The sequence below is a fragment of the Leptinotarsa decemlineata genome, unplaced genomic scaffold, assembly GCF_025532065.1.
Source record: "Leptinotarsa decemlineata unplaced genomic scaffold, Ldec_3_MD MMD2_tig00026299_RagTag_RagTag, whole genome shotgun sequence".
NCBI lineage: Eukaryota > Metazoa > Arthropoda > Insecta > Coleoptera > Chrysomelidae > Leptinotarsa > Leptinotarsa decemlineata.
Window position 1 is genome coordinate 7,888,761 of NW_027412676.1, and position 23,890 is coordinate 7,912,650.

At 35.6% G+C, this 23,890-nt stretch overlaps 1 protein-coding gene across 3 annotated transcripts in view; it reads right to left on the reverse strand.

The window, feature by feature from the left end:
• The window catches only part of LOC111507735 (multiple PDZ domain protein), a 463,358-nt gene that overhangs the window by 271,777 nt on the left and 167,691 nt on the right, over window positions 1-23,890 (reverse strand). For all 3 annotated transcript variants that reach the window (XM_074180506.1, XM_074180505.1, XM_074180503.1), the window contains exons 14-15: window positions 22,476-22,719; window positions 22,134-22,397 (exon numbers count right to left, since the gene is read on the reverse strand). In XM_074180506.1, the coding sequence (XP_074036607.1) occupies window positions 22,134-22,397; window positions 22,476-22,719 (508 nt within the window). The remainder of the gene's footprint in view (window positions 1-22,133; window positions 22,398-22,475; window positions 22,720-23,890) is intronic.

A 23,890-nucleotide genomic window follows, 5' to 3' on the forward strand; every position in this document is an offset into this window, starting at 1 on the left:
GCCCTCACCCGGAGATCCGATTGGGGAGCTACTTTACCTCCGAAGTATTTTGACCCTAGGAGCGCCATCCTGCATTTTTCCTTATACTTCTACCCTTGAAACCTGGAACAGCAGCACAGCAACAACACGTCAGCTCGAAAGCAACTTCCACTGCCTAAGCTGTTGTTATGTTATCTCACCGGGCGATGCCGGGTGGGACCAGCATCTACCATCAACATTTTCATATGATATAGCTTATCTAATTTTTGGAATAGAGTAATATCATTTCACCAAAATTATTCTGTTTCAAGTAAAACGAATTCTCGAAACGAGTAAAGTCCCTCAATAACTTTTACGATTTGATTAAAACTAACCCAGTATTTTTGATTATTACAGATACCATAATGGTATATTATGCAACGATCATGTAATGATGGTCATTAAGACACGAGCATCAACCGGGATACGAAACGAGCCGAAGGCGAGTTTTGTATGGTATATGCGAGTGTATTAATAACCATTACATGAGAGTTGCATACGCTATTTTTTCTAAACCCGATAAATAATGAAAAACTATAAATATTATATTTGTATTGAACACATTTACAGTAATTGACTCATATTTTTTAAAAAAAATACAAACTTAATGGTATTATCATGGATATATGAAAACTATAAAGATTCTAATTATATTTATATTGAATATAACAACTGTAATTAATCTGATCTTTTAAAAATATTGGAGTCGATGGTATTCCTTCTATATCGCTGTTTTCAGACATTTTGATAATATAGGTAGGTAATATGAAAACTGATTTTGACAAATAAAGCAATTAGTTACTCAGGTTAGAATCTAGGACAAACAAAGGAACAGGATTCTTGATTGAAAAATTATGGGTTTCTATTGGTTGATAATCTGTATCGTTATGAAAAATCTGTATCATAATGGATATCATATGACATATTTTTGGATGAAATATACAATTTTAACGCTCACTTCTATATTCTTTATTCCACTACTGAAACAAAAAAACATGTGTAATTGTAACTAACTTCTAACTAATAATGATGACCTTTGGCACAGTCATATTTGAAAAATATGGGCACCTGAAATTGTACTCGTTTCAATTCACCTAGCCAATAAGTCTTTTGAGAAAGTGTAATATTGTCAGGACATACAGTTCCGCTTTCCGCTTTGATAAGTTTATTAGTGGCTAAAATGGACACCAATATGTCTTGGCAAAATCATGTCGCTGGAATTGCGAAGTTCGCTTCTCAAAAGCTTGAATCTTCATCACTTGCAACCTTGATAGTCTGGAGCATCGAAGAAACGTTGGAGATATGTCTCTCATTCATAGATACTTCCACTGAAGATGTTCAAGTGACTTGGCATATTTGATTCCACGAAGAGCGGTACATATCAGAAATACGCGACGGAGTGAGGCTGCTCATTGTTTTGTGGTTCAACTCAGTACACCTCAAACTTCTCTGTTTAAGAACTCTTTCATTTGGAGAACTACGTTTATGCGAAATGAACTCCTTGAGAACGTTTTTTTGAAATGAATTTAATCTTCAACGATTCAAATCCAACGTGAATCGCTACTTTCGCACAGGCACCGCTCTCAGAGCGCCTTAAGGAATTTCCTATAATAATGTGAACTATCCAATTTTCGACCTATTAACGTATGTATCAAAAATATTCGGAAAAGTAATGGCTTACCAATTGCTATCAATCTTCACAAATTTTTCGTTTCCAATTGCAACATGGCTATAGGAGAAAGGCTTTTGAGGATGGCCATTTAGGATATCATGATGATAACTTGAATTGCTGAAAGTTGCTTTGAATCTGTTAGAAGTATATTCTTGAGACATTCACAACCATATCAGGTATAGTCGAAGTAAACGATATTGTGCACACTTGAAGTTGGCGGCACTCTCAAACACGAAAAAAACCAATACATAGAAATGAACCGGCTGCGAACTAGTCCACGTGGACTGTAGAATTGGCGGTTCGTATTGGATAACTTTCACTAACCAAGTTTTATGATTGGCTGAAGAGACATAAAATCAAATTTGAAGTCATGTTACGGTGACGAATAGAAATCGGAAAATACGTGGATGGTCATCGCCGTCGTGCCATCAATGTTCAGTTCAGGAACTGATCGCGATTCGAGTGTAGAAATTCAATATTGGTGCAGTTATAATTACTTAAAATTTTTGTTATCTGTTCAAAATGTGGCGTCCTTGGACAATTATTAATAGTAATAACGAGTGTGTTAACAACGCAGACTTTTTCCAGTGTAGTGAGTCTAATAGCGACAGTGAACAATGCGAAATAGAGATACCATTGAATAAGATTTGGATGCATTTGAATATTGGGAATTCAGAGAGTACGTTTCAATGTATATAAGAATCTACATCTCAAGTTTGGTTTCGAGGGAAACAAACTATTACAAGCGAAATCAGATTTGACCAAAATTCCTTTCTCAACTGTACGTAAAATAGTCAAAAACAAACCTTATGAATGCAAGACGCGATGTGATACAGGATTACCAAAACCTTTAGATGTATATCTAATAAAATCATTGAAAAACACAATATAGGACTGTTACAAAAGCAATGTGATTTCTAGAATCTTAACGAAGAAATTGAATACTTCCGGCCATAATGTGAGCTGCTGTGACAAATCTTTTCAGAAATGGATGAAGAAACCAGGATATAGATTTAAAATGATAAATAAATGCCAAGCAGTTATGTAACCCAGAAGAATTGTCGAATTTAACAAATACTTAGAACAAATAACCAACTATAGACCAGAAACCTCGGCAAACTTGGTATAACCCTTACGACACGTAAGGGTAGACTGATGGTTCGAGAATGTGTACACTGGCATGAAAGGATTAAAAATGTTCGGATAAGTTTCCGCGGTCAGTAATTTGATATACTGTTGTCCGGGTTGAACCGCGTCCATACTTTTCATCGTTTCGACTCCTGCTTTGGAGCCATTTTCAAGAATCACTTAGATTTGTACTTACATGACTAGAGTACGAGGTCGTAATCTCCCTGGTCCCCAAGTCCCGTTACTAGCTCTATGCTTGCTGTGTGCGGACTTAGAGTGCGAACTTAGAGTGCGAACTTAGAGTGGAACACAGCAAGCATAGAACTAGTAACGAGACTTGGGGACAAGGGAGATTCCGACCTTGTCGAGTCATGTAAATACAAATCTAAGTGAATTTCGAAAATGGCTTCAATGCAGGACAACAGTATATCATATATTTATACTTATACGATTTTATCGAGTGGGTATGATGATGAAAATCAAAAATGAAACAATTGGTGGACACAACACTCCAAAAGTGGGGCAAACCGCAAACACGTGTTTCTGGCTATTGGCCTCATCAGCGCGGTACTATATGGTTTACTTGAATTGTAAAAGACATTCGCACAACTACCCATACTTGGGTAACTCAACGATAACCCACTTCTACCGATGAAACTACGTTGTTAGTGAAACGTGTGTAGAAATAAAAATGATTGTGAAAATTGTTCAATTATTACCATGGACAAATAACGCTAAAGTGCTGCCATTCCATAGCTCACCTTCAATTTAACCATGAAGACTTCTTAGCTGATATCATCATCAAAGTAAGAATCACACTGGCACTAATATCGATTAGAAAATATTCAGAAAGTCACGCCATAACAGTAGAAAATCACTAACTAGCAAGTGTTCAAGCTGAAACTGCGGTAGAATCATGTTTACATCCTATTTTTAGGAAAATCGTAAAATGTTTAAACATCAGGTGAATGGTGTCAGAGAATGAGAATATATCGTCAAAAGGTCGATATATTAAAACTATAAGCTCATAGGTACATAAGTCATTCCAAACTGTTGTACACAGCCTTAACACTAATAATTCATCAATTCATTGTACGAGGTCTGTGCTACATAGTATATTCCCTTGGATGAAACGAACTTATGCTCGGGTGAGAGTGTTGAATGAAAATGATTCATCGGTGAGGTATGAGATAATGATGGTATTAATCTAAACAAAGGATCGCTAATGTGATAACTCTTTCGTTCAGGGACTTCAATTAGCACAACACGGGAAAACGTAGACCTGAGATTTATAACACTTCAATTCATATTTTATAACAAAATATTTTTCAATAATAATTCGAAATTAATAATGTATATACTGAAGATCATTCAACTGAAGGTAATGTTTCGGTATCCCGATTCCAGAAAAAAGGTTTTTTTTGAATAAGTATTTTTGAAGATCTCACTTTTCGGAGATGGTCAAAGGTGAATATGAATCAAATTTTCAGAGGTTCAATTTTGATAATGGAGTTTTGCAACAACCCATATGCACTTTCTTCTACCGATTGCAACTGATCTTTACCCACTTGTTACATCATTTTCTGAATGTTATTTTCCATTTTCTGAATTTTGTTTATCCATTGCGAAAGTAGCGATTTACATTGGATTCGAATCGCTGGAGATTAAATCCATTTTGAGAAACTTTCTCAGGAAGTTTATTCAACACAAACGCAGTTCTCCAGATGAAAGAGTTCTTAAACAGTGAATTTCTAGGTGTAGTGAGTTGAATCTCAAAACGGTGAGCAGTCACAGTCCGTCGCGTATTTCTAATATGTACCGCTCTTGGTAAAATCAAATGTGCCAAGTCACTTGAGGGTACGTTTGAGGACAGAGTTCCGGACCAGAAAAAATTTTTGAGAAGCAGCCTTTGTAATTTCAGCGACATGATCGTGCCAAGACATACTGGTGTCCATTTCAACCCTCAACAAACTTATCGAAGCAGAAAGCGAAATTGTCTGAACTGACATCATTATATCCAGTTCGATGACATTTATCTTCCTAGAGAAAACCGAATCCTGGGTTTTTGTGGCATTGAATTGAACCTTGTTATTTTTACCCCAATTCGGAATCACTTCTAGATTCTCATTAAGATATGTAACATCCTGCTGCCGTTGAAGATGTGATTCTGTAGCCAATTTCCTGAAATACAAATGAAATGACGAGACAAGTGTGCTGTCGTCAGCAAAGCAATATATTGTATTCTTGGTTAAGTCGTTAATATACAATAAAAAGAGGGTTGGAGACAATATGGATTCCTGGGGAACACTAGCGTTGATGGTGAAAGTATTCGAGAGATATCCAACGACGGCCAACTGCAGAGGACGTTCTTTCAGAAAGCTGAAGACCTGTACACCAAAATGATCCAAAAAGACATAGCATCGAAGTGTGGCCAGCAAACCCTCATGCCACACACGGTCAAAGATCTTAGAAATGTCAAGGTCTTGATTCTCCATGCTTCTCGATTGCGTTATTCGAAATATAGGTGACATACGATAGAAGGTCGCTTATTGATCTTTGTTTCCAAAAGCCATATTGATGATTGCTAAAATGTTGAAGCCTTCCAAATATTTGAGGATATAGTGGTTTACAACTTTCTTCATGATTTTTGATATCACTGATAGCAAAGCGACTGGTCTATAGTTATTTGGAAGATTTTTCTTGCCCTTTTTGGGAATAGGCTGAATGCGAGCAATCTTTCAACAAGAAGGAAAAACCCCTTTCTTGTAAGACAATTTGAGAAGTCTGCAAAATACTGGTGCGAGTTCATCAGCGCCAAACGCCTTGTTGATATTGAGCTGTTTCTAAATTCGCCTGACTAAATGCCATCGAAAAGTGATTTTTGGCATTGTGGATTCCAGTGTGGGAATAGTGGATGTTGTCTTTTCCAGAAAATCGACTGTGGAGTGGGACATAAGTAGATTTGTTTTTTCTATAGCTGTTGTTGCAATCGAACCATCCGCTTGTGTTAGGTGGAATTGTGGATTTTGTAAAGTTCTGATTAACAGCTTTATCTACGGACCAGAAGGTAATAGGTAGGTCTAAAGTGAGTGGGTCTATTCGGCCCTCCACCGCAACCCATAAGGGTTTATTGTGGCTCACACCTATTCACACTCGATCAAATAAATCCAGCTTCTTATCGAAGTTTGTATGGTGAGTGGTCTTTCAGATCAGATGGTGAGAGTACGGATCTGCCGAACTCAAAGAACCTGATTCGGTCCCCAGCGGGGCAGGCACAAAGTATATGCTTTGCAGTTTCATCATTTTCCAGACAAAGGCGACACACACTGTCTTCCGACAGTCCAAGTCTCTGCGTGTGATGATTCAAATGACAGTGACCTGTAAGAATGCCTGTTAGACATCGTAGTTCATCCCTACTATAGTCCAACAACTGTTTGGAATCAAGCTTCGAATGGTGAATAAACGCCTTGGAGCAAGCCAATCCTGGAAGATTCCGCCAGATGTCCATAACTCTTCTTGCCGTGCAGGTGTTAAGTGTTTGTTTGGCAAAGCCCAAAGCGATGCCAATGGCAGGTTCTGGTCCAATGAAGCCGCTTGCAGCAACCCTCCTTTGCAAGATAGTCAGCAGCTTCATTGCCTTCCAGGCCAGTATGGCCAGGAATCCAGAACAGAAACAATCTGTTCAGTCTTCCTATCGAGGAGAGTCCAGAAGGATCTAGACCCGTTGCGATTGGCAAGCAGTTTGACCTGGCAGTCCAGGTTTCTGACTGGAGGGGAAATATTTGCTTGTTGTCCTCTAGTATCGTTCGCGACTTCAAAGCAACCACTGTGAAGTCTGCTTCTTCGGCAATATTTCACCAGCAAATGGTGGTATCCTTTTACGCTTTGGAATCAGAAGGTGCTCTTGCTGAAAGACGACACCCAAGGAGGTACGACATGTAGCCGTACCACCGAAACAGGAAACAGAAAGAAAGGTTTTCTGTTTCATCTAAAAAAAACAGAGAATATGCAGACAAGTTTTTTACCTATCACCGAATGTCCATAAAGTCGTTCGATGAACTTGTGGCAACTGTTCGACTTTTGCTACAGAAAAAATTCCCCATAAAAACAAAATACATACTTAATAGTACATACTTGCTTTTGTCCCACAAACAAGGGTGATTTTCTACGCTATGATTTAAAGTTACCACTTTCATAGTCGCAACTGAAAAACCGCTCGAAAATAGCTAACACTGTCGAGTCCCCTTCGTTAACCTGGGTTCTCCCTCTACTTGGTTGCCCTTGCCCTCCGAATATCCCTCGGAATCCGTCGAACGGTGAGCTGTAACAAATCGCCGCTGATAAAAATCGCAAACTCTGTCGCGTTCCATTTAAATGCAGAGGTTGAAATAAAAATAAAAAACCGTTCGGAAACCGCGCTGGACAAAGCCGCTCGGAAATCGCGAAGTGTGTCACCGGCCTACCAGAGCCAAAGATACCGCATCCCGGAATACGTTCGCTATTTCAGCTAGACAATTTTTGCAAGATGTCTTCATGAACGCTTGCTAATTAAACTCCTCCTTTCTGTTTATCCTCATTATACATTGAAATTTTCAATCGATAGCTTATCGTATTCTTTTTTACAAGCTACTTCCGATTATTGCGGTATCAACCGCAACTCTGTTTCTGTATTGTATTTTAAAATCAGCCGATAGCGAGTAGCGTACGAATGTTTTTCTTATTTGTTATCAACAGGAACATCAAATACAATTCTGTTAGTCTTAATTGAATATATTTTTCCAGCAAGGGTTTTGTGCATTATCTTTCACACGAATGAAATTGAAATTAATTATTAAATAATTTGAAAAAAATATATGCTACGAAAATTATGTAAATTTCAATCTACCAAGAGAGTAGATTCCACATTTACTGACCCTTGAGACATAAAAATGTGGGGGGGCTTAATGCACAGATAAATGTACACTTAAATTATAAAAATAAAATTAATTTACTGATAACTTGATAGTGTGTCAAAGTGTGATTTAGCTTTATTTGCAGGAGGCTGCTTACAGTGCTGACTTTCACTTTCTAAATCATTACTGTTTGACATATTTTATTTTTAATTATTTAAAACACAATAAAATGAGGGACAGGGAATTTTCTGTTCTTTTTTTTAATAAAACGTTCAACATTTGATTTCTCAATAACGAATGAACCAATTTCGAAAAAAGTTATAGGAGTAATAGAGGGACGAAAGACTTTTCAATTAATGTATCATTCGACCCTTCATGCCGCTAAAAAAAGTTGGGGGTGGTAGTTGCTGACCGCAGGAGGGTGAAGTTTCGGGTATGATTTCCATATCAAAATTAGCTCCCCTAGAAATCAAAATTGACGTGGTCTTTGAAATTTTCGATTACACGTCCGTTTCTGACTTACAGGGGGGTCAAGTTTTCGTTGAAACGTCCTGTATATACTCTAGTAAACACAACCGTAAATACACTATAGATATCCGAGCTTAGTGTGGTGCAGGAGAGATAGCGTAACGTCGAACTCATACAGTCGCTTGCACATGGCGTCGTGTAATTTTTTCTAATCATCCTTTCTGCTGTGCTTCACAACGACTTTTCCAATCAATGCTAGATATCAATGTGATCTAGTTAGATAAGTTTTGTTTATTATCAGAAACACAGTTCTTGAAAGCTATACTTATCAAACAAAAGTAACAACTGATGAGGATATAAAAGACTCCATATTGTCTAAATTTAAATTACTGCTAATATTTTCATTCTTGGAATTGATGGTATTTACAACAAACGCAATCCAATTACTCTCATGTTCAAACCAAAAACATATGGAACAGAGAGTACTCTAAATGAATTTTCTGATCTTATTATTTGTAGCATACTCTGCTTAATTGGATTGAGTTTTATTTTGTACGGTTTCACCTACCCTCCATTAGTCGCGTTTTATTATGTGTCCTTTCTGTGATTGTAAAATTATCAGATTGATTTCCGGTAATATCATTCAGAATTTAGAGGATATGCCATCATTTCGATTGATTCTCTTTTGAGTAGAAATAACTATGGAAAGGAGAGTTTTGATATTCTACTTTTTCATACAAAAAATGTGTGAATCTTCAAGAAGAAAATAAAAACAATCGAATAAACTTCCTACAAAGAGTTGTGAATCATGCAAAGAAGTAACTTTCAGACACGAACTGGAAGAAAAAGTCTTCTCGAAATAACTACTTTCATATCAACATTGAATTACACGAATAAACTTTCGAAACAACTACTTTTGTGTCAACATTAAATTATATAAAAAAAACTTTTTCCTATTCAGTTTATACTCCAAACATTCTTTATGAAATTGAATCAAATATCATTACAGGATTGCTACACAATATGGAAGAGGTAAAATTTCGCTTATATGAGATATTGTCATTCTCAATGGTGGACATCCGATGTTTCGGAATGAGACACCTGTCTAATTGTCTCTTCAGTACCAATCTCGATAACATTAAAAGATAAATCAATCAATGTAGTTTAGTTCTCACCAGGTGTGGACGTGTTTATCGGCTCTGCCCATAGTGGTGTTTTTCAATCAATATTACTTAGTATTTCTATTCAGAAAATTCACAGTGTTTGAAGTAAAACGAAAGCGAATCAAATTTAAATCATCTAATTATGTCTAATAATAAAAAGTGTAAGGCGTGCGAGCAAGTTTGTTCCAAAAAGTCGCCAGGTCTTCAGTGTGCAGGTTTTTGCAGTAATTTTTTTCATGCAAATTCTAAATGCTCCAATATATCGAAAGCCCAACTCGGACTCATTAACAGTCTACCTGGTAATCGATGGGAGTGTATCGATTGTAGATCCGATGAGCAAGGCCGAATCCGAATTCGTAGCCATACCCAGCAACAAGTAGGATCTAAATCAGCTGATCGGCGTTCTCTCCTCATACAGGACGTCGAATTATCGGAATTAGATTCAGAAGAGGATATTTCAAACGAAGATAAAACATCCGGGTTCAATATTCTGCTTAAAGAGATGAGATTTTGAAAAAAAAGTTATCAAAACTTGACAATTATTTTAAAGCTACGGATCAATTAAAATTAGAAAATAATCAGCTTAAATCTGAGATGAAAGATTTACGTAAAAAAGTCGAACATCTTGAACAAATTAATAAAGCAAATAATGTTGAAATCGATGATATTCCAGAGAGGAAAGGAGAAAATTTATTCGTCTTGTTCAATAAGATAGCTAATTTTTTGAATATTCCTTATACCGAGGAAGTAATCAATACAATCTACAAAACACAAACCCGGACCAAAAACAAACCTAAATATATTGTCATTCAATTTCTATCCAAGCGTGGCCGTGACAGTTTTCTAAATGCAGCTAGATTGTTACGTAAGCAAGATGAATACAAGTATGGATTTAAACTGGATGGTGTATCACAAAAATTCTTCATCAATGAACATTTGGCAACTCATACGAAAATACTTTTCAAAGAAGTTCGGGAAAAACTTGAGCAAGATAAAAATTGCAAATTCATATGGGTTTAAAACGGAAATATTTTGGCAAATAAAACAAATTTCCTGTCTTCAAGATCTGAACTTGATTTAACTATATGGTATATCTCGAATGATATCGCTCTTGAAACTTACAAATGGCTTCTTTAAGTATAGTTCATCAAAACGTTCGTGGGTTAAGAACTAAACTTCCAGAATTCAATCTTAACACATCTGTCAATAATACAGATATTTTGTGTATAACAGAATCATGGCTAATTGATGGAATTTATGATCATGTGGTTGTGGACACTAATATCTGTATCTGTAGAGTAGGGAGGGTGAGTGTAAGCCCACGCACTTAGGCCACATGTGACCCATTGTACATCCTCCCGAGGAGTTGTCCTCCTAGGTCGTCGTCCATCCTGTCCTTTCCAGGAAGGTGGATAGGTCGCTGGGAGACATCTCCTTTATATCGGCAGGTGTAGGCCAAGACTCGCCGAACACACACTCTCTTATTGACGATAACTCCGGGCACTCGCACAGAACATGCCTGACAGTCTCATCTTCCTGTTCACACATCCTGCATAGAGGTGTGTCCACTAGCCCCATATTATGTAGGTGTTTCCTTAGCTGACAGTGGCCAGTCAGAAATCCTACTGTAAGACGTAGATTTTTCCTGGTCATCGCCAGATATTTCTTCGGCGCCAGCTTCCCAGGGTCGCCCAAGGTGATCCTGGCAAGATTACATCCTTTGATTTCATTCCATCTCTTTAAAGATTGAGCATGGGTGTAACATTTGACTAGTTCCGCAATTGTCGAAGTCATCAGGCCGTGGGTGCCACTTGGTCCTAAAATTCTTAATCCAGCCGCTTCCTTTACTCCTGTCGTGCCCTTTAACCCACCTCAGGATAATGTTATTATCTACCGAGGCTTTGGCTAAATCTTGGTGGCACTCTAGTGCTAGCCCTGAAGTAACACGGTGTCTGTTCAAGGCTAATAGTGCTTGTATGCTATCAATGCAGATTGTTATGTTTTTGCCAGAAATTCTTTTCTTGGTTATTTCTTTTGTGGCGATTGAGATACCAGCCAGTTCTGTTTGGACCACGCTGGTATTTCTTCCCATTCCCCACTTAACCCTATTAGGCTTAGTGATCTGGAGTACACTCCACATCCTGAGCCTTCTTTGGTTTTTGAGCCATCTGTATAAATCCGTATTGCATTTGTAGCATCTGACTCTGTGTTCTGCTTAATTTGTATTTTGTAGGGTTTATTAAACACAAACCTGGGTTGAATTGCATCACTTGTTGCCTGCAGCAGAGGTTGCGCAGTAAACGCTTCCCGCCATAGGCCCAGCCTCAATCGATCCATTCCTACTTCTAGGTTTACACCAGCCGTGTGCAATCGTACCATGGCCATTAACGCAACCTCCTTAACGTACAGATCCAGAGGGGTCAGACCCGTGAATAATTCCATTGCCACGGTTGGTGTTGTTCTCATGGCTCCTGTGATATTTAAACAAGCCAGTCGCTGTATTTGATATAATTTTTGGATGGCCGTTGCTTGTAGAACTTTCGGTCCCCATGCAATGGCTCCCTACGTTAACATAGGTCTTATTATTGCAGTGTAGATCCAGGCGACTACACGGGGTGAAAGACCCCATGCGCGTCCCACTATCCTCCGACATTGCTCATAAGCCACGTATGCTCTTTTTGCTCTACTCTGTAGATGAGAGTTCCATGTTAGCTTCTTGTCGAAGATAATACCAAGGTATTTCACCTCTTCAGAGAAGTTTAGTTGGCTTTTGAAGAATTCGGGAGGTTTCAAGCCCGTTAAACTTCTTTTCCTGGTGAAAAGGACCATCTCAGTCTTCTTGGGAATGATCGACAGTGAGTGTTCCTTACACCATGTTTTTATCAATTTGAGCCAATCCTGCGCCCTATCGCACAGTGTGTTTACAAATTTGCCGGTCTGCAAGATAACTATGTCATCTGCGTATGCAATTGTGTAGAATCCATTTTTGTTAAGGTGATTAATTAGGGTATCCAGAACTATGTTCCAGAGAAAGAGTGATAAGACCCCTCCCTGTGGACATCCCCTCAGTCCTTTTACTGTGATGTCTTCTACATTAATACTTATTGCTCTGCTAGAGAGCATCTGAAGTATCAATTCTCCTACTATCAGGGGTACATTCCTGGAGTGTAGTTGCTGGGTAATTGTTGGAAAGGTTGTTTTATCAAACGCTCCCTCAATATCTATGAATAATACACCTAGGGTGGATTCTTTGTTGTCCAATGATCTCTCGATTCTGCCAACCACATGGTGAAGGGCCGTTCCACGAAAGACAGAACCTGGGAAGTGAGTTTCCATAAGAATCTCAGCACTCTCCTGGAGGTTGGCGGCTTTGTCGCCATTTTCCCTCGTCAGGATGCCGATAGTCTTATGGTGGTCATTTGAGAGTGCCTTCTGTAGCCTAGAAGCTAGTGGAAAGTCTTCGACTGCCTCACAATAGGCTCTCCAGGCTTCTCTTCGGACACTAATAATTACACCGTGTTTCGTCGAGACCGTGACACAAGGAAATTGGATAACGGTGGAGTGTTCATTGCAGTGAAAAATAAGTTTAAAACGTCCATTGTCAGTGAATACTTAAGTGAGGCAGAAGATATGTGGGTGTGCTTACATTTTGAATCATTTAGAATTTTTGTGTGTTGTATTTATCTGCCTGGAGATGATCAGCTTTCTTTCGCAAATTTTTCATCAAAACTCGATTCCCTTGTCCTAAATGAAGGAGATATATTTCTTCTTTGTGGTGATTTTAATTCAAGTACAACAAATTGGTCTAATGCGAACAACTTCTTGATAGCGTCAAATGTAAATAGAAAATATTCGGATTTAATTGATCCCTTTTCATTTAAAAATTTTATGTAATTTAACTCAGTTCGAAATTTGAACGGTAAACATTTGGATTTGATTCTCTGCAATAAATTTAATATTTCTAATTTACAACAATGCTCTTGTCCACTCGTAAAAGAGGACACTCATCATCCTTGCATAGAATTTTTATTTGGAGTTTCATATTCTAGGCAATTGAAACCGGTATCGTCGTTATTCTTAAATTTTAAAAAAGCGAACTATACTCGAATCAACGACTCTCTTGCTGATATTTCTTGGGAAGATATCTTAAATACCGGTTCAGTTGATTCCTCCGTTCAGAAATTCAACTGTATTGTAAATAAATTAATTGATCAAAACGTTCCAAAAATTTTTGAAAGTAGACAGTTTCCTTCATACTATTCTGCCTCAACTATTAAAGTAATAAAAGAAAAAAATAAGTTTCACAAAAAATGGAAAATGTATAAAAACTTAAATGATTTAAATTCATTCACGCTTCTCCGTGCTAGATCAAAAGCATTAATAAAGAGAGATTTCGACAATTACATTTTAAATGTTGAGGCTGACGTAGTTAATAATCCCAAACGTTTTTGGAACTTTTCATCAATTAAAAAGCACTCGGTCAGCAAGATTCCCCACAAAATGCAGGTAAATAATCATGAAGCAAGAAATGGTCATGAGATAGCAAATTTATTTTCAAAATTCTTCAAAAGCGTCTTTGTTGATAAACAAAATGCATTTTATCAGGACCAATTTACTGAAACAGACAATAATTCTAATTTATCACAAATTATTTTAAGCAAAAAGGAAGTAGAACAAGGCTTAGTAGAATTAGATGTTAATAAAGGCTCAGGACCTGATCAAATACCTGCAATCTTCTGCAAAAACTGTGCTCATACTTTATGTACTCCTCTAACAATTCTTTCTAATATGTCACTTTGTTGTGGATATTTTCCTGTCAGTTGGAAAGTTGCGAGAGTAATACCCATTTTTAGAAACAGAAGGAAAGATAATATTGAAAATTATCGTCCTATAAGTAAAATATCAATAATACCAAAACTATTTGAACGCTTGATTTATAAATATATATTTCATTTAATTAAAAACATTATTATACCTGAGCAACATGGCTTTTTTTAAAAATCGATCTCTTGAATCGAACTTATTTTGTTACTCTGAATTTTTACATGATAATTTGGATAATAAAATTCAAGTTGACACTATTTACACAGATTTCAGCAAGGCCTTTGACAAAATTAGTCATAATACACTACTTCGGAGACTTGCTGAAGTCGGTGTAAGTGGTGCGATGCTAAAATGGATCGAATCATATTTAAAAAACAGAACTCAATATATCTTTATAGACGGTTATTCAGCTAAACCTTATCCAACACCTTCTGGAGTGCCACAAGGGTCCCATCTAGGGCCCTTATTCTTTATTATCTACATTAATAACATTAAACAATGTTTTAAAAATGCCAAATTCTTAATGTATGCTGATGATCTGAAAATTTATCTTCAAATAAAATCATTGTCAGATTGCTTGAGAGTTCAGAGTGACATAAATAATTTATTTGAATTTTGTAAACGAAACGAATTATATCTCAATTTTTCCAAATGTAGTTGTATGTCATCTACCCGCAACAAAAATATTCTTACATATTCATATCACATAAATAATATCTTGCTGTCACGAGTTAATACATTTAAAGATTTAGGAGTTATTTTTGACTCCAAACTTATTTTCGATAAACATATAGATTATGTAATAAATAAGAGCAATAGAGCTCTGGGATATGTCAAGAGAAAATGTAAATTCTTCAATCAAACAAAATCAATACAAAATCTCTATAATGCTTTTGTATTAAGTAAGTTAATGTTTGCATCAACCATCTGGAGTCCACAGTATAATATATACATCGATCGATTAGAACGTATTCAAAATCGATTTTTAAAACTCGTTGCTTACAAACAAGGTATTCGAATTACTGAAAACAGTGACACTTTGCGAATTAGGCGAGACCTCCAGTTAGTATCGTTGGAACATAGGCGTAACATATCAGATATTTTATTTTTACAAAAAATAATAACAAACAAAATAAATTGTCCATCGTTATTATCAATCATTTACTTAAATGTTCCCAATAGAACAATGAGAGCACATGAATTACTTAATTTACCTTTCAAGAGAACAAACTGTTCGCAGAACTCTCATCTATGTCGATGCGTTAAATGGGGTAATTCTCCTGCAAACTACTTCGATATTTTAAATACTTCTTTGCTTACTGCCAAAAAAATATTGGAAGATTATTTTCATAAATTATAATTAATACATTTCGTCAATAACTATTAGTCAGTTTTTATTGTTATTGTATTTGATTTTAATTCATCCCTTACTTTAGACACTGTGTACATGTGTAGTATAGATAGTACTCTAGTTTAATATTAATTTAATTATGTGGATACTGTAGTGGATTTTTTTTCTGTTTGTATCCCGAATATATATATATATATATATATATATATATATATATATATATATATATATATATATATATAAATAAATAAATAAATAAATAAATGCATTCATAAATTTACGACTTTATGTCACGAATGAGTTGGGTCTACATCGATGGCAGTACGTAATGATATTTATCTGCTTATTTGATTTAATGCCAGCGCTAGGAATATTATTTAAATTGAAACGGGTACATGTTTTGGTAAGATTAATTTTTGCGAAAAAAAAGTTATGGAAAAAAAAGGTTTTGGTTTTCTACTTTCCTATCTTTAAACAAAAAAATATGACAATTTTCCAAAGAAAGAAAGAGAACAATCAATTTCAAAAAATTACCTCTATACCCCTTTAAAGTTACCGGTTTTAGCTTTCTACTTCTTCATCTTCATACAAAAAAATGGGGAATTCTTACAAAACAAATATTTCAGTCACAAACTTTCAGTTTGCATGATCACATACATGTCTGTTTATTTTGAAATTAATTGCCTTCTTCTTTTATTGGGGGATTTTTTTTGTTTGAAGATGGGTAAGTAGAAAGCCAAAAACTTTTTTTCCAAAAATTAATCTCTCTTTGAAATATATCCCTTTCAATTTTCCCAAATGATTTGATATATTCTTTCCAGAATCCAACCTTCCTCAGTTACCTCTAGGTTACTTTGTGTACTACAGTGCTCACGATATTCAATTTTTTTTTTCAAAATATAGTTTAGTTTATCAATCTGTTCAATAAATATCTTTCAAATAACTACAGGAAAGTTACCTTATTATCAGTGATACCCAAAACCTTCAAGAACATCATATTCTCAAATATTTTGAATGTTTCACCATCTTTATGGTTTACTTAAAGAAATATTGAGTGGTAAACTTCCTAAATATGCCAACCATCTCCATTTTGATGGTATAATGGATGACCAGAGTTTTCTTGTGATATTTTCAAGATCATTTCTAGCATTACCGTTCATATTATGCCAAAATTATATTCTAGCTTCCCCGATATCGTTCCTTATAGGTGGACATCGCACAGGCAGATTAATGAGAGACCTAGACTCTTTGTAACACCCGGGCTGAAGAGTCCCGGGCCTAAGAAAGAAAAATCATTTTTTTGTCCAACATTGGTTTTATTCATCAACGTAATCTCCATCAAGAGCCACACAATTATTCCAGCGCCGCTCTAACATTTCAATACCGCTTTTGTGAAACGATTTATCTTTTGTCTCAAAGTAGACCTCACTTTCAGCAATAACCTTTTCATTCGAGCGAAATTTCTTACCGGCGAGCATTTTTTTGAGGTCTACGAACAGAGAAAAGTCGCTGAGGGCCAGTCCTAGTGAGTACGGTGGATGCGAAAGCAATATGAAGCCCAATTCAAGCAATTTTGCCATTGTTTTGATTAACTTGTGTCATGGTGCGTTGTCTTGATGGAACGATTTTTTTTGCTATATTTCGACCTTCAAACGCCCCAATAACGCTATGTAATATTCACTGTCGAAATATTTGATGGATACTACACCACACACATTTTAAAATACCAAACCAATAACCTTTCCATCCGATTGATGTTTATTCAAGCGCATTGGACGAGGTTCATCATCACTTGCTCTCCACTCAGATGACGATCGTTTTGACTCCGGAGTGAGGCAATAGATCCCTGTTTCATCCACATAACGACGCAAAAATTCCGGTTTTGTTATGTTTAAACATGGCCAGATACTGCTCAGAATCATCAAGACGTTCTTGTTTTTGATCAACAGTGATATATATATATATATATATATATATATATATATATATATATATATATATATATATATATATATATATATATATATATATATATATATAGAATAGTAGTTTTTCGGGGATTCATAAACCAATATTGAGTTTGAGACCTGTCATATCATCCATTGATGCACCAAATAGTAAACTCTCAAAGTTCATTACAGAAATTTTAACCAATGCATATAATACAAATAATCAATATTATATTAAAGATTCTTTTGAATTTTCTATTTTTATGCAAGGAATGAAACTACCTAAAAATTTCGAAATTATAAGTTTCGATGTTATATCACTTTTTAGTAACAAACCAATAAATCTGGTAAAACACAGCATTGAAAGACATTGGAATATTATTACTAATCATACCAAATTAACAAAAACAGCCTTCTTAGAATTAATAGATTTCATTTTTTATACTACTGTTTTCGTTTATGACAACGAATATTATAAACAAATACTTGGTACTCCAATGGGATCAACTTTATCACCTATTTTAGCCCAGTATGTGATGGATGATTTATTACATGAATGTATTCCAAAATTATCATTTCAGGTTCCTTTTTTAAAAAAGTTTGTGGATGATATAATATGTGCTGTACCTTTTGACAAAATTGATGATATAAAAACCATTTTTAACAATTACAATCCATCTATTCAATTTACCATAGAAAAAGAATAAAACAAAACAGTACCTTTTTTAGATACTCTTTTAATCAGGAAAGATGATAACTCTGTTATTTTAGATTATTTTACTAAACCCACTAATTCAGGCAGATATATAAACTATTTATCCTGCCATCCACAAAAAATGAAAATTAATTTAGTTCTAGGTTTAAAAAATCGAATAAAAAAAAATTCTCATCCTACATTGGTAGAAAAAAATTTAAAACAATTATTCAATATTTTATTAACTAATTCTTATCCTCCAAAATTTTTAAATAAATTGTTATATAATACTTCATCTAATATCATCAACATCAGAGAGAACAATAAAGCTGAAAATCCAAATTTCAAATACTTTTCCATTCCTTATGTCCCTGAATTGTCCAGCAAAATCATAAACATATTCAAACAAAAACAGAATATAAAAATATCACAAAGAAAAGTTAAACCCTTAACTAAACTACATTCAAAATTGAAAGATGAAAATCCGTTATTTGAAAAGTCACATGTAGTTTACAAAATTCCCTGGAACAATTGTGATAAGATATATATAGGTCAAACAAAAAACAATTTAAAAACCCGCATAGCTCTTCATAAAAGTAATTGTAAAAATTTAAAACGAAATTCTTGTGCACTCACACAACATGTTCTAGATAATGATCATTCAGCCATTTATACTAACACCAAAATTCTCCATTTCGAACCAGATTCAAATAAAAGGCAATTTCTGGAAATGGCTGAGATCAAAATCAAAGAAAACAATATCAACAAAAAAACATACACCGACAACCTCAGCAAAATTTATTCATTTTTACTAACAAAAAATATAAATCTGAATACATCCTGTAATATTAACACAGTATAAATCCCCATAATAAACGATAATAAAAAATTTGAAAAAGTATTTCGCATTATTCAATGTCAAAAAGTTGTCATTTTGATGTTGAAGATGTTGATGTTGATGATGTTGAAGATTTCATGACGCCAATATCCCCTCAGTCATGAACCTATTTGTCCTTTTTCGACAAAAATCAGCTGAAAGAGTAAAGGAGCTGGGCTCTAACCTGAATGAATTGAAGACGCTTGGTCAGACGCTTCACACTATTTATCATGTCAGATTACGATGTGGAGCTGTTAATTAGTAGTCTGCAACCGACCCGCTCTTTGGGATAAAAGTCTCGACATTTATAACGACCGTAATGAAGTCGTAAAAAGTTGGGTGGAAGTCTGCAAGGTGCTCAACGTATATTTCGTAACTTTATCCATCCCACTCTTGATCGTTGACGTTTCTGTCGTCGAGGTTTGTGTCGACGATAGAGAATGTATATGGCAACAGCTCGCAGGCGTGTCGACGATAGAGAATGTATATGGCAACAGCTCGCAGGCGACCCATTCTACGACTGACCTCAAGGAGCCAGGAACTGAAAAGGCTCCTGGTGTGAATAGGCGGTAGGTAGGAGTGATAAACGCTCCCGTATAGTAGCGAGAGACGTGAGGCTCCCCGTGTGAAAGAGTTCTGAATAAGTAAGGAGAAGACAGATAGCAGGATCGGAAATAGCGGAGCATATAACAATGTACAATAAAATGTAGTGAAAAAAAATTATCACCAAGGAACCATTAGAAAAAAATGGAAAAACTCAAAAAATCCGCATATCTTCCGACAGGTAACAAGTGTATTTCAAATATCTCTCTGCAAATAGTTAGTACTCATTTGCTATTGCCGAAATAAGGGGTTCATAACAAACATATGAACCTGAACTGAATTCTCAGCAAATATACCGCATGTGTATTCATATAGACAATCATGACATCTGGACATTCCGTTTTTTTGACTTATGTTAAAGGAACTTTAACTATTTGCGATTGAGGCGTTGTATACAAGTGATTTTTTTGAGGTTTGAAAACGGACCCATCTAAAATATGCAAAATATAGAATTTCCATTGATCATTCTATTTGTATACAAAATTTATGAATTGACTATTGTACTATTCAATGGTTCATGTTACGCAATACCTTTTCGGAGTGAACTTTTTAAATTGTCCCTCATTTCACGTAACCTAATTCTTTATTGATTCCGCTTCATTCATTTTTCAGATTATGAAATTTATGATATTGATAAGAATAATGATTTATTATTGACCATAACATAAGATATTTTTCAGTAGATCACATAAAGAGGTAAATAAATGGATTTTATGCTAGGTCTCAAAACCAATACTTCCACATAAACCACAACAAAAATTAATGAACATTCTAGCTATAGTTACACCACGATATAACTAAAACACAAATATAATTACGGATTATTCTGAAAAAAAACATGTTTCATTGATTTTCAAACAAATGTTTGAAATGTTTGGGTATTTTTTTTAAGGGGATTAATTTTTGGAATAGAAAAGTTTTGACTTCTTCGTCTTCATCTTCATACAAAAATATGTGGGAGTCTTCCGAAGAAAGCTTGAAATAGGTTAGGTTCAAAGTGAGTGGATCTATTCGACCCTCCACCGCAACCCGCAAGGGTTTATTGTGGCTCATACATATTCACACTCGACCAAATAAACCCAGCTTCTTGACGAAACCGATTAGTTCGTAAAGTGAGTGGTCTTTCAGGTCAGATGATCAGAGTACGACCCTGCTAAACGCTAAAAACCTGATTCGGTTCACAGTGGGGCAGGCACTAAGTATGTACCCTGCTGTTTCATCATTTTCGAAGCAGAGACGACACACACTGACTTCCGACAGTCTGAGTCTCTACATATGATGATTCAATTAACAGTGACCAGTAAGAAGTCATGTTAGACATCGTAGTTCATCCCTACTGTAGTCTAACAACTGTTTGGTATCAAGCTGCGTCGAAGGGTGGATAAACGCCTTAAAGTGAGCCAATCCTGGAAGATTCTGCCTGAAGTCCATAAATCTTCTTGCCATCCAGGTGTTCAATCTTTGTTTGGAGAAGCCTAGAGCGATGCCAATGACAGGTTCTGGTCCGATGAAGCTGCTTGTCGCACCCTCCTTTGCAGAGAAGTCAGCAGCCTCATTGCCTCCCAAGCCAGTATGGCCAGGAATCCAGAACAGAGACAAACTGTTAAGTCTTTCTATCGAGGAGAGTCGTTTTTTGGCAATTTGCTACAAATTTAGACGTTGCTCGGTAGGAGCCAAGAGCTTCCAAAGCCGCTTGACTGTCCGAGAATATTTTTATTGACTTGTGTATGGGGTTGGATTCTCCGCACACAATTCAATAGGGTAAATTTCCACTTGGAAGAAAGGAAGCAATCAATTTCAAAGAATTAACTCTATACAAAGATGTGTAGATCATGCAAAGAAGGAACTTTCAGACACAAACTGAAAGAAGAGCCCTCTCAAAACAGCTACTGTTTTCGATAATGGAAAGCTACAACTCAATTCGTTTTAACATCTTGCAAGTATCTGCTATTATATCTTTCAACGTCAATAATTATAATCTGATAAGGATTTAATTGCACTTAATATCAGCTATGATATTTTTCGATGATGGACGTATTTGTTCATGATATACTATAAAGAGAATTTTTATACTGCACTTCCCATTTTCTAGATTTCAAAGACAATGTAATCATTTCAAAATGAAACCTGGCAATGAATGTACGTACACAGCAAGTAAACAACAAAATTTGCACTACGTTCCTCACTTTTCAAAATGTATCCGTAAAAATGAAAAATATCTTTGGCACAAATTTTCGTTTGACCATTTTTTCTATAAAAAAGAATTAGGTATTTTAGGGGGTGGAGTGATGAAGTGAGACGCAGGTATATCTATCATTATATAACCCCCTAGGTTAAAAATGTATCAGAGTTTCAGGAAATAACATACACGTACAAAAATTTTGAGAGTGAACTATTTTCCTACAAAGGTTCCGCGAGTACAAATACTGAAACTGAAAATAAGATAAGTATGTAGAAAATTATTCAACACTAATACCAAACGGATTGTGCTAACCTTTCATGACATTGATAGCCAGGGATAAATGCAGATTTTCTTCTATTCATATCAGGTCCAGGATCGTAAGTCAACATCACAAAAGAACTATCCATGATATCCGGAGCTGATCGACTTTTGAAGGGCAGAAATATTTCAATAAATATGTCATCGTCATTCATTTCTTCACTTGTCCCTTCCACATTTTCGTTCTCTTTTTCCAAAGCCAAATTGTACATTTCCAGACAGTCCGCATAATCATTATAATACTCTTCAACGCACTTTCTGAAAAATATCAGTTAGCATGGAGCAAGTTTCATTCATTTCCATATTCCCATTTATTTAGTCGTATCAATTACTCACCTATAGACTCTCTGCAAAGGAATCTCATGAGTTTCCAAAACATTCGAATCACTCAAACTTTTACAAACTTCCTTATGTGTCTTGGTGGGATACTGTACAAGAAAAAACTCGTCATCTCCATGATCCTCGGAATGGTTATCGTAGGATTTCAGACCGTCATCGTCCATTTTGGAATCCAGACAGATGTGACGAGTGGTCGTGAAAAAGTCTTTCATCAGACAAGGTTCAGAAACTGCAACTTTCACTGAAAATGATAATTCAATATGTAAATGGAAGATAGATCGATATGTGAAGGAATTGACTATTACTTGATAAAAATCTGTAACATTTTCAACTAACTCTTTGTGATATTTTCACTGAACAGTTCACCAAATTGCAGCACGTTCCACTATACAATGGCTCCCTCAGGCGTGTTCAAACATTCAGTTAGTATGCCATCGTATAGAAAAATATGGGAGAGAGTGTGTAAAAGAGCCAGTTTTGAAAAACATCAAAAAAAGTTGATGCCAGGTGATGGTGATTGAATAAAATTGCTTTCTGTGAATAATTAGTTTAATAGTCATGGTTATCCAATCAAAATGAAATGAGATACCATGACAGGAATTAGTAATATGGCAACTTAAAGAAAAAAGGGAAATCGGCTCTTTCAAAGCAATATGTGTATGAAAGAGCTGGGCATGTGCTATGAAAGAGCCGGTTCCTCTTTACAAAAAAAGCAATCTTTCAGCAAATGAAAATCACCTAATAAGCTATTAATCTGTCATATAAATCTTATCAAACTGTAAAATTGCTCATTTCTGTGACAATCAGTTATTTATTTAGTCTTAAATCACAATTCACTCATTCATAACTATTCAATATCTTGTTTTGAAAGGCCCGTAAACCGCAACATCCAGAGGTTGGAGTCTATGACTACAATGAGGTGGAAATATCAACAGAAATAACTTGTCCAATTTGTGTTGACCCTTTTTCAGCGATGATTTCAGGAGGAGCTGAATTAGTGCTGCATCCTGGAGCCGGCTCTTTCCCAGCCTCCACAAGTGGCTCTTTCAAAACATTTTGTCATTTAAGTTGTAACCTCAAAATACAACTATTTCGCGTAAACATTATGACATAAATATTATCGTAAAATAATGCTGAATATATGCTTAACAATACAACATATCAATTTTATCAACTCATGCTGTACTTTTCTTTGTAAAACAAATTGAGTGAACGAAAAAAAAATTACTTTTTGGTCCTAAAATCTTTGATGTGGACGCCATTCGTTTTCGAAGAACTGTTAAATGTTTGTGGATGACAGCTATTCAGTGTTGCCATACAAATATCAAAATCAAATTATGGTAAGATTTTGGTAAGTGGTAGAAAATCACATCGGCTCTTTCAAAGCCTGGCTCTTTCAGACACACTCTCCC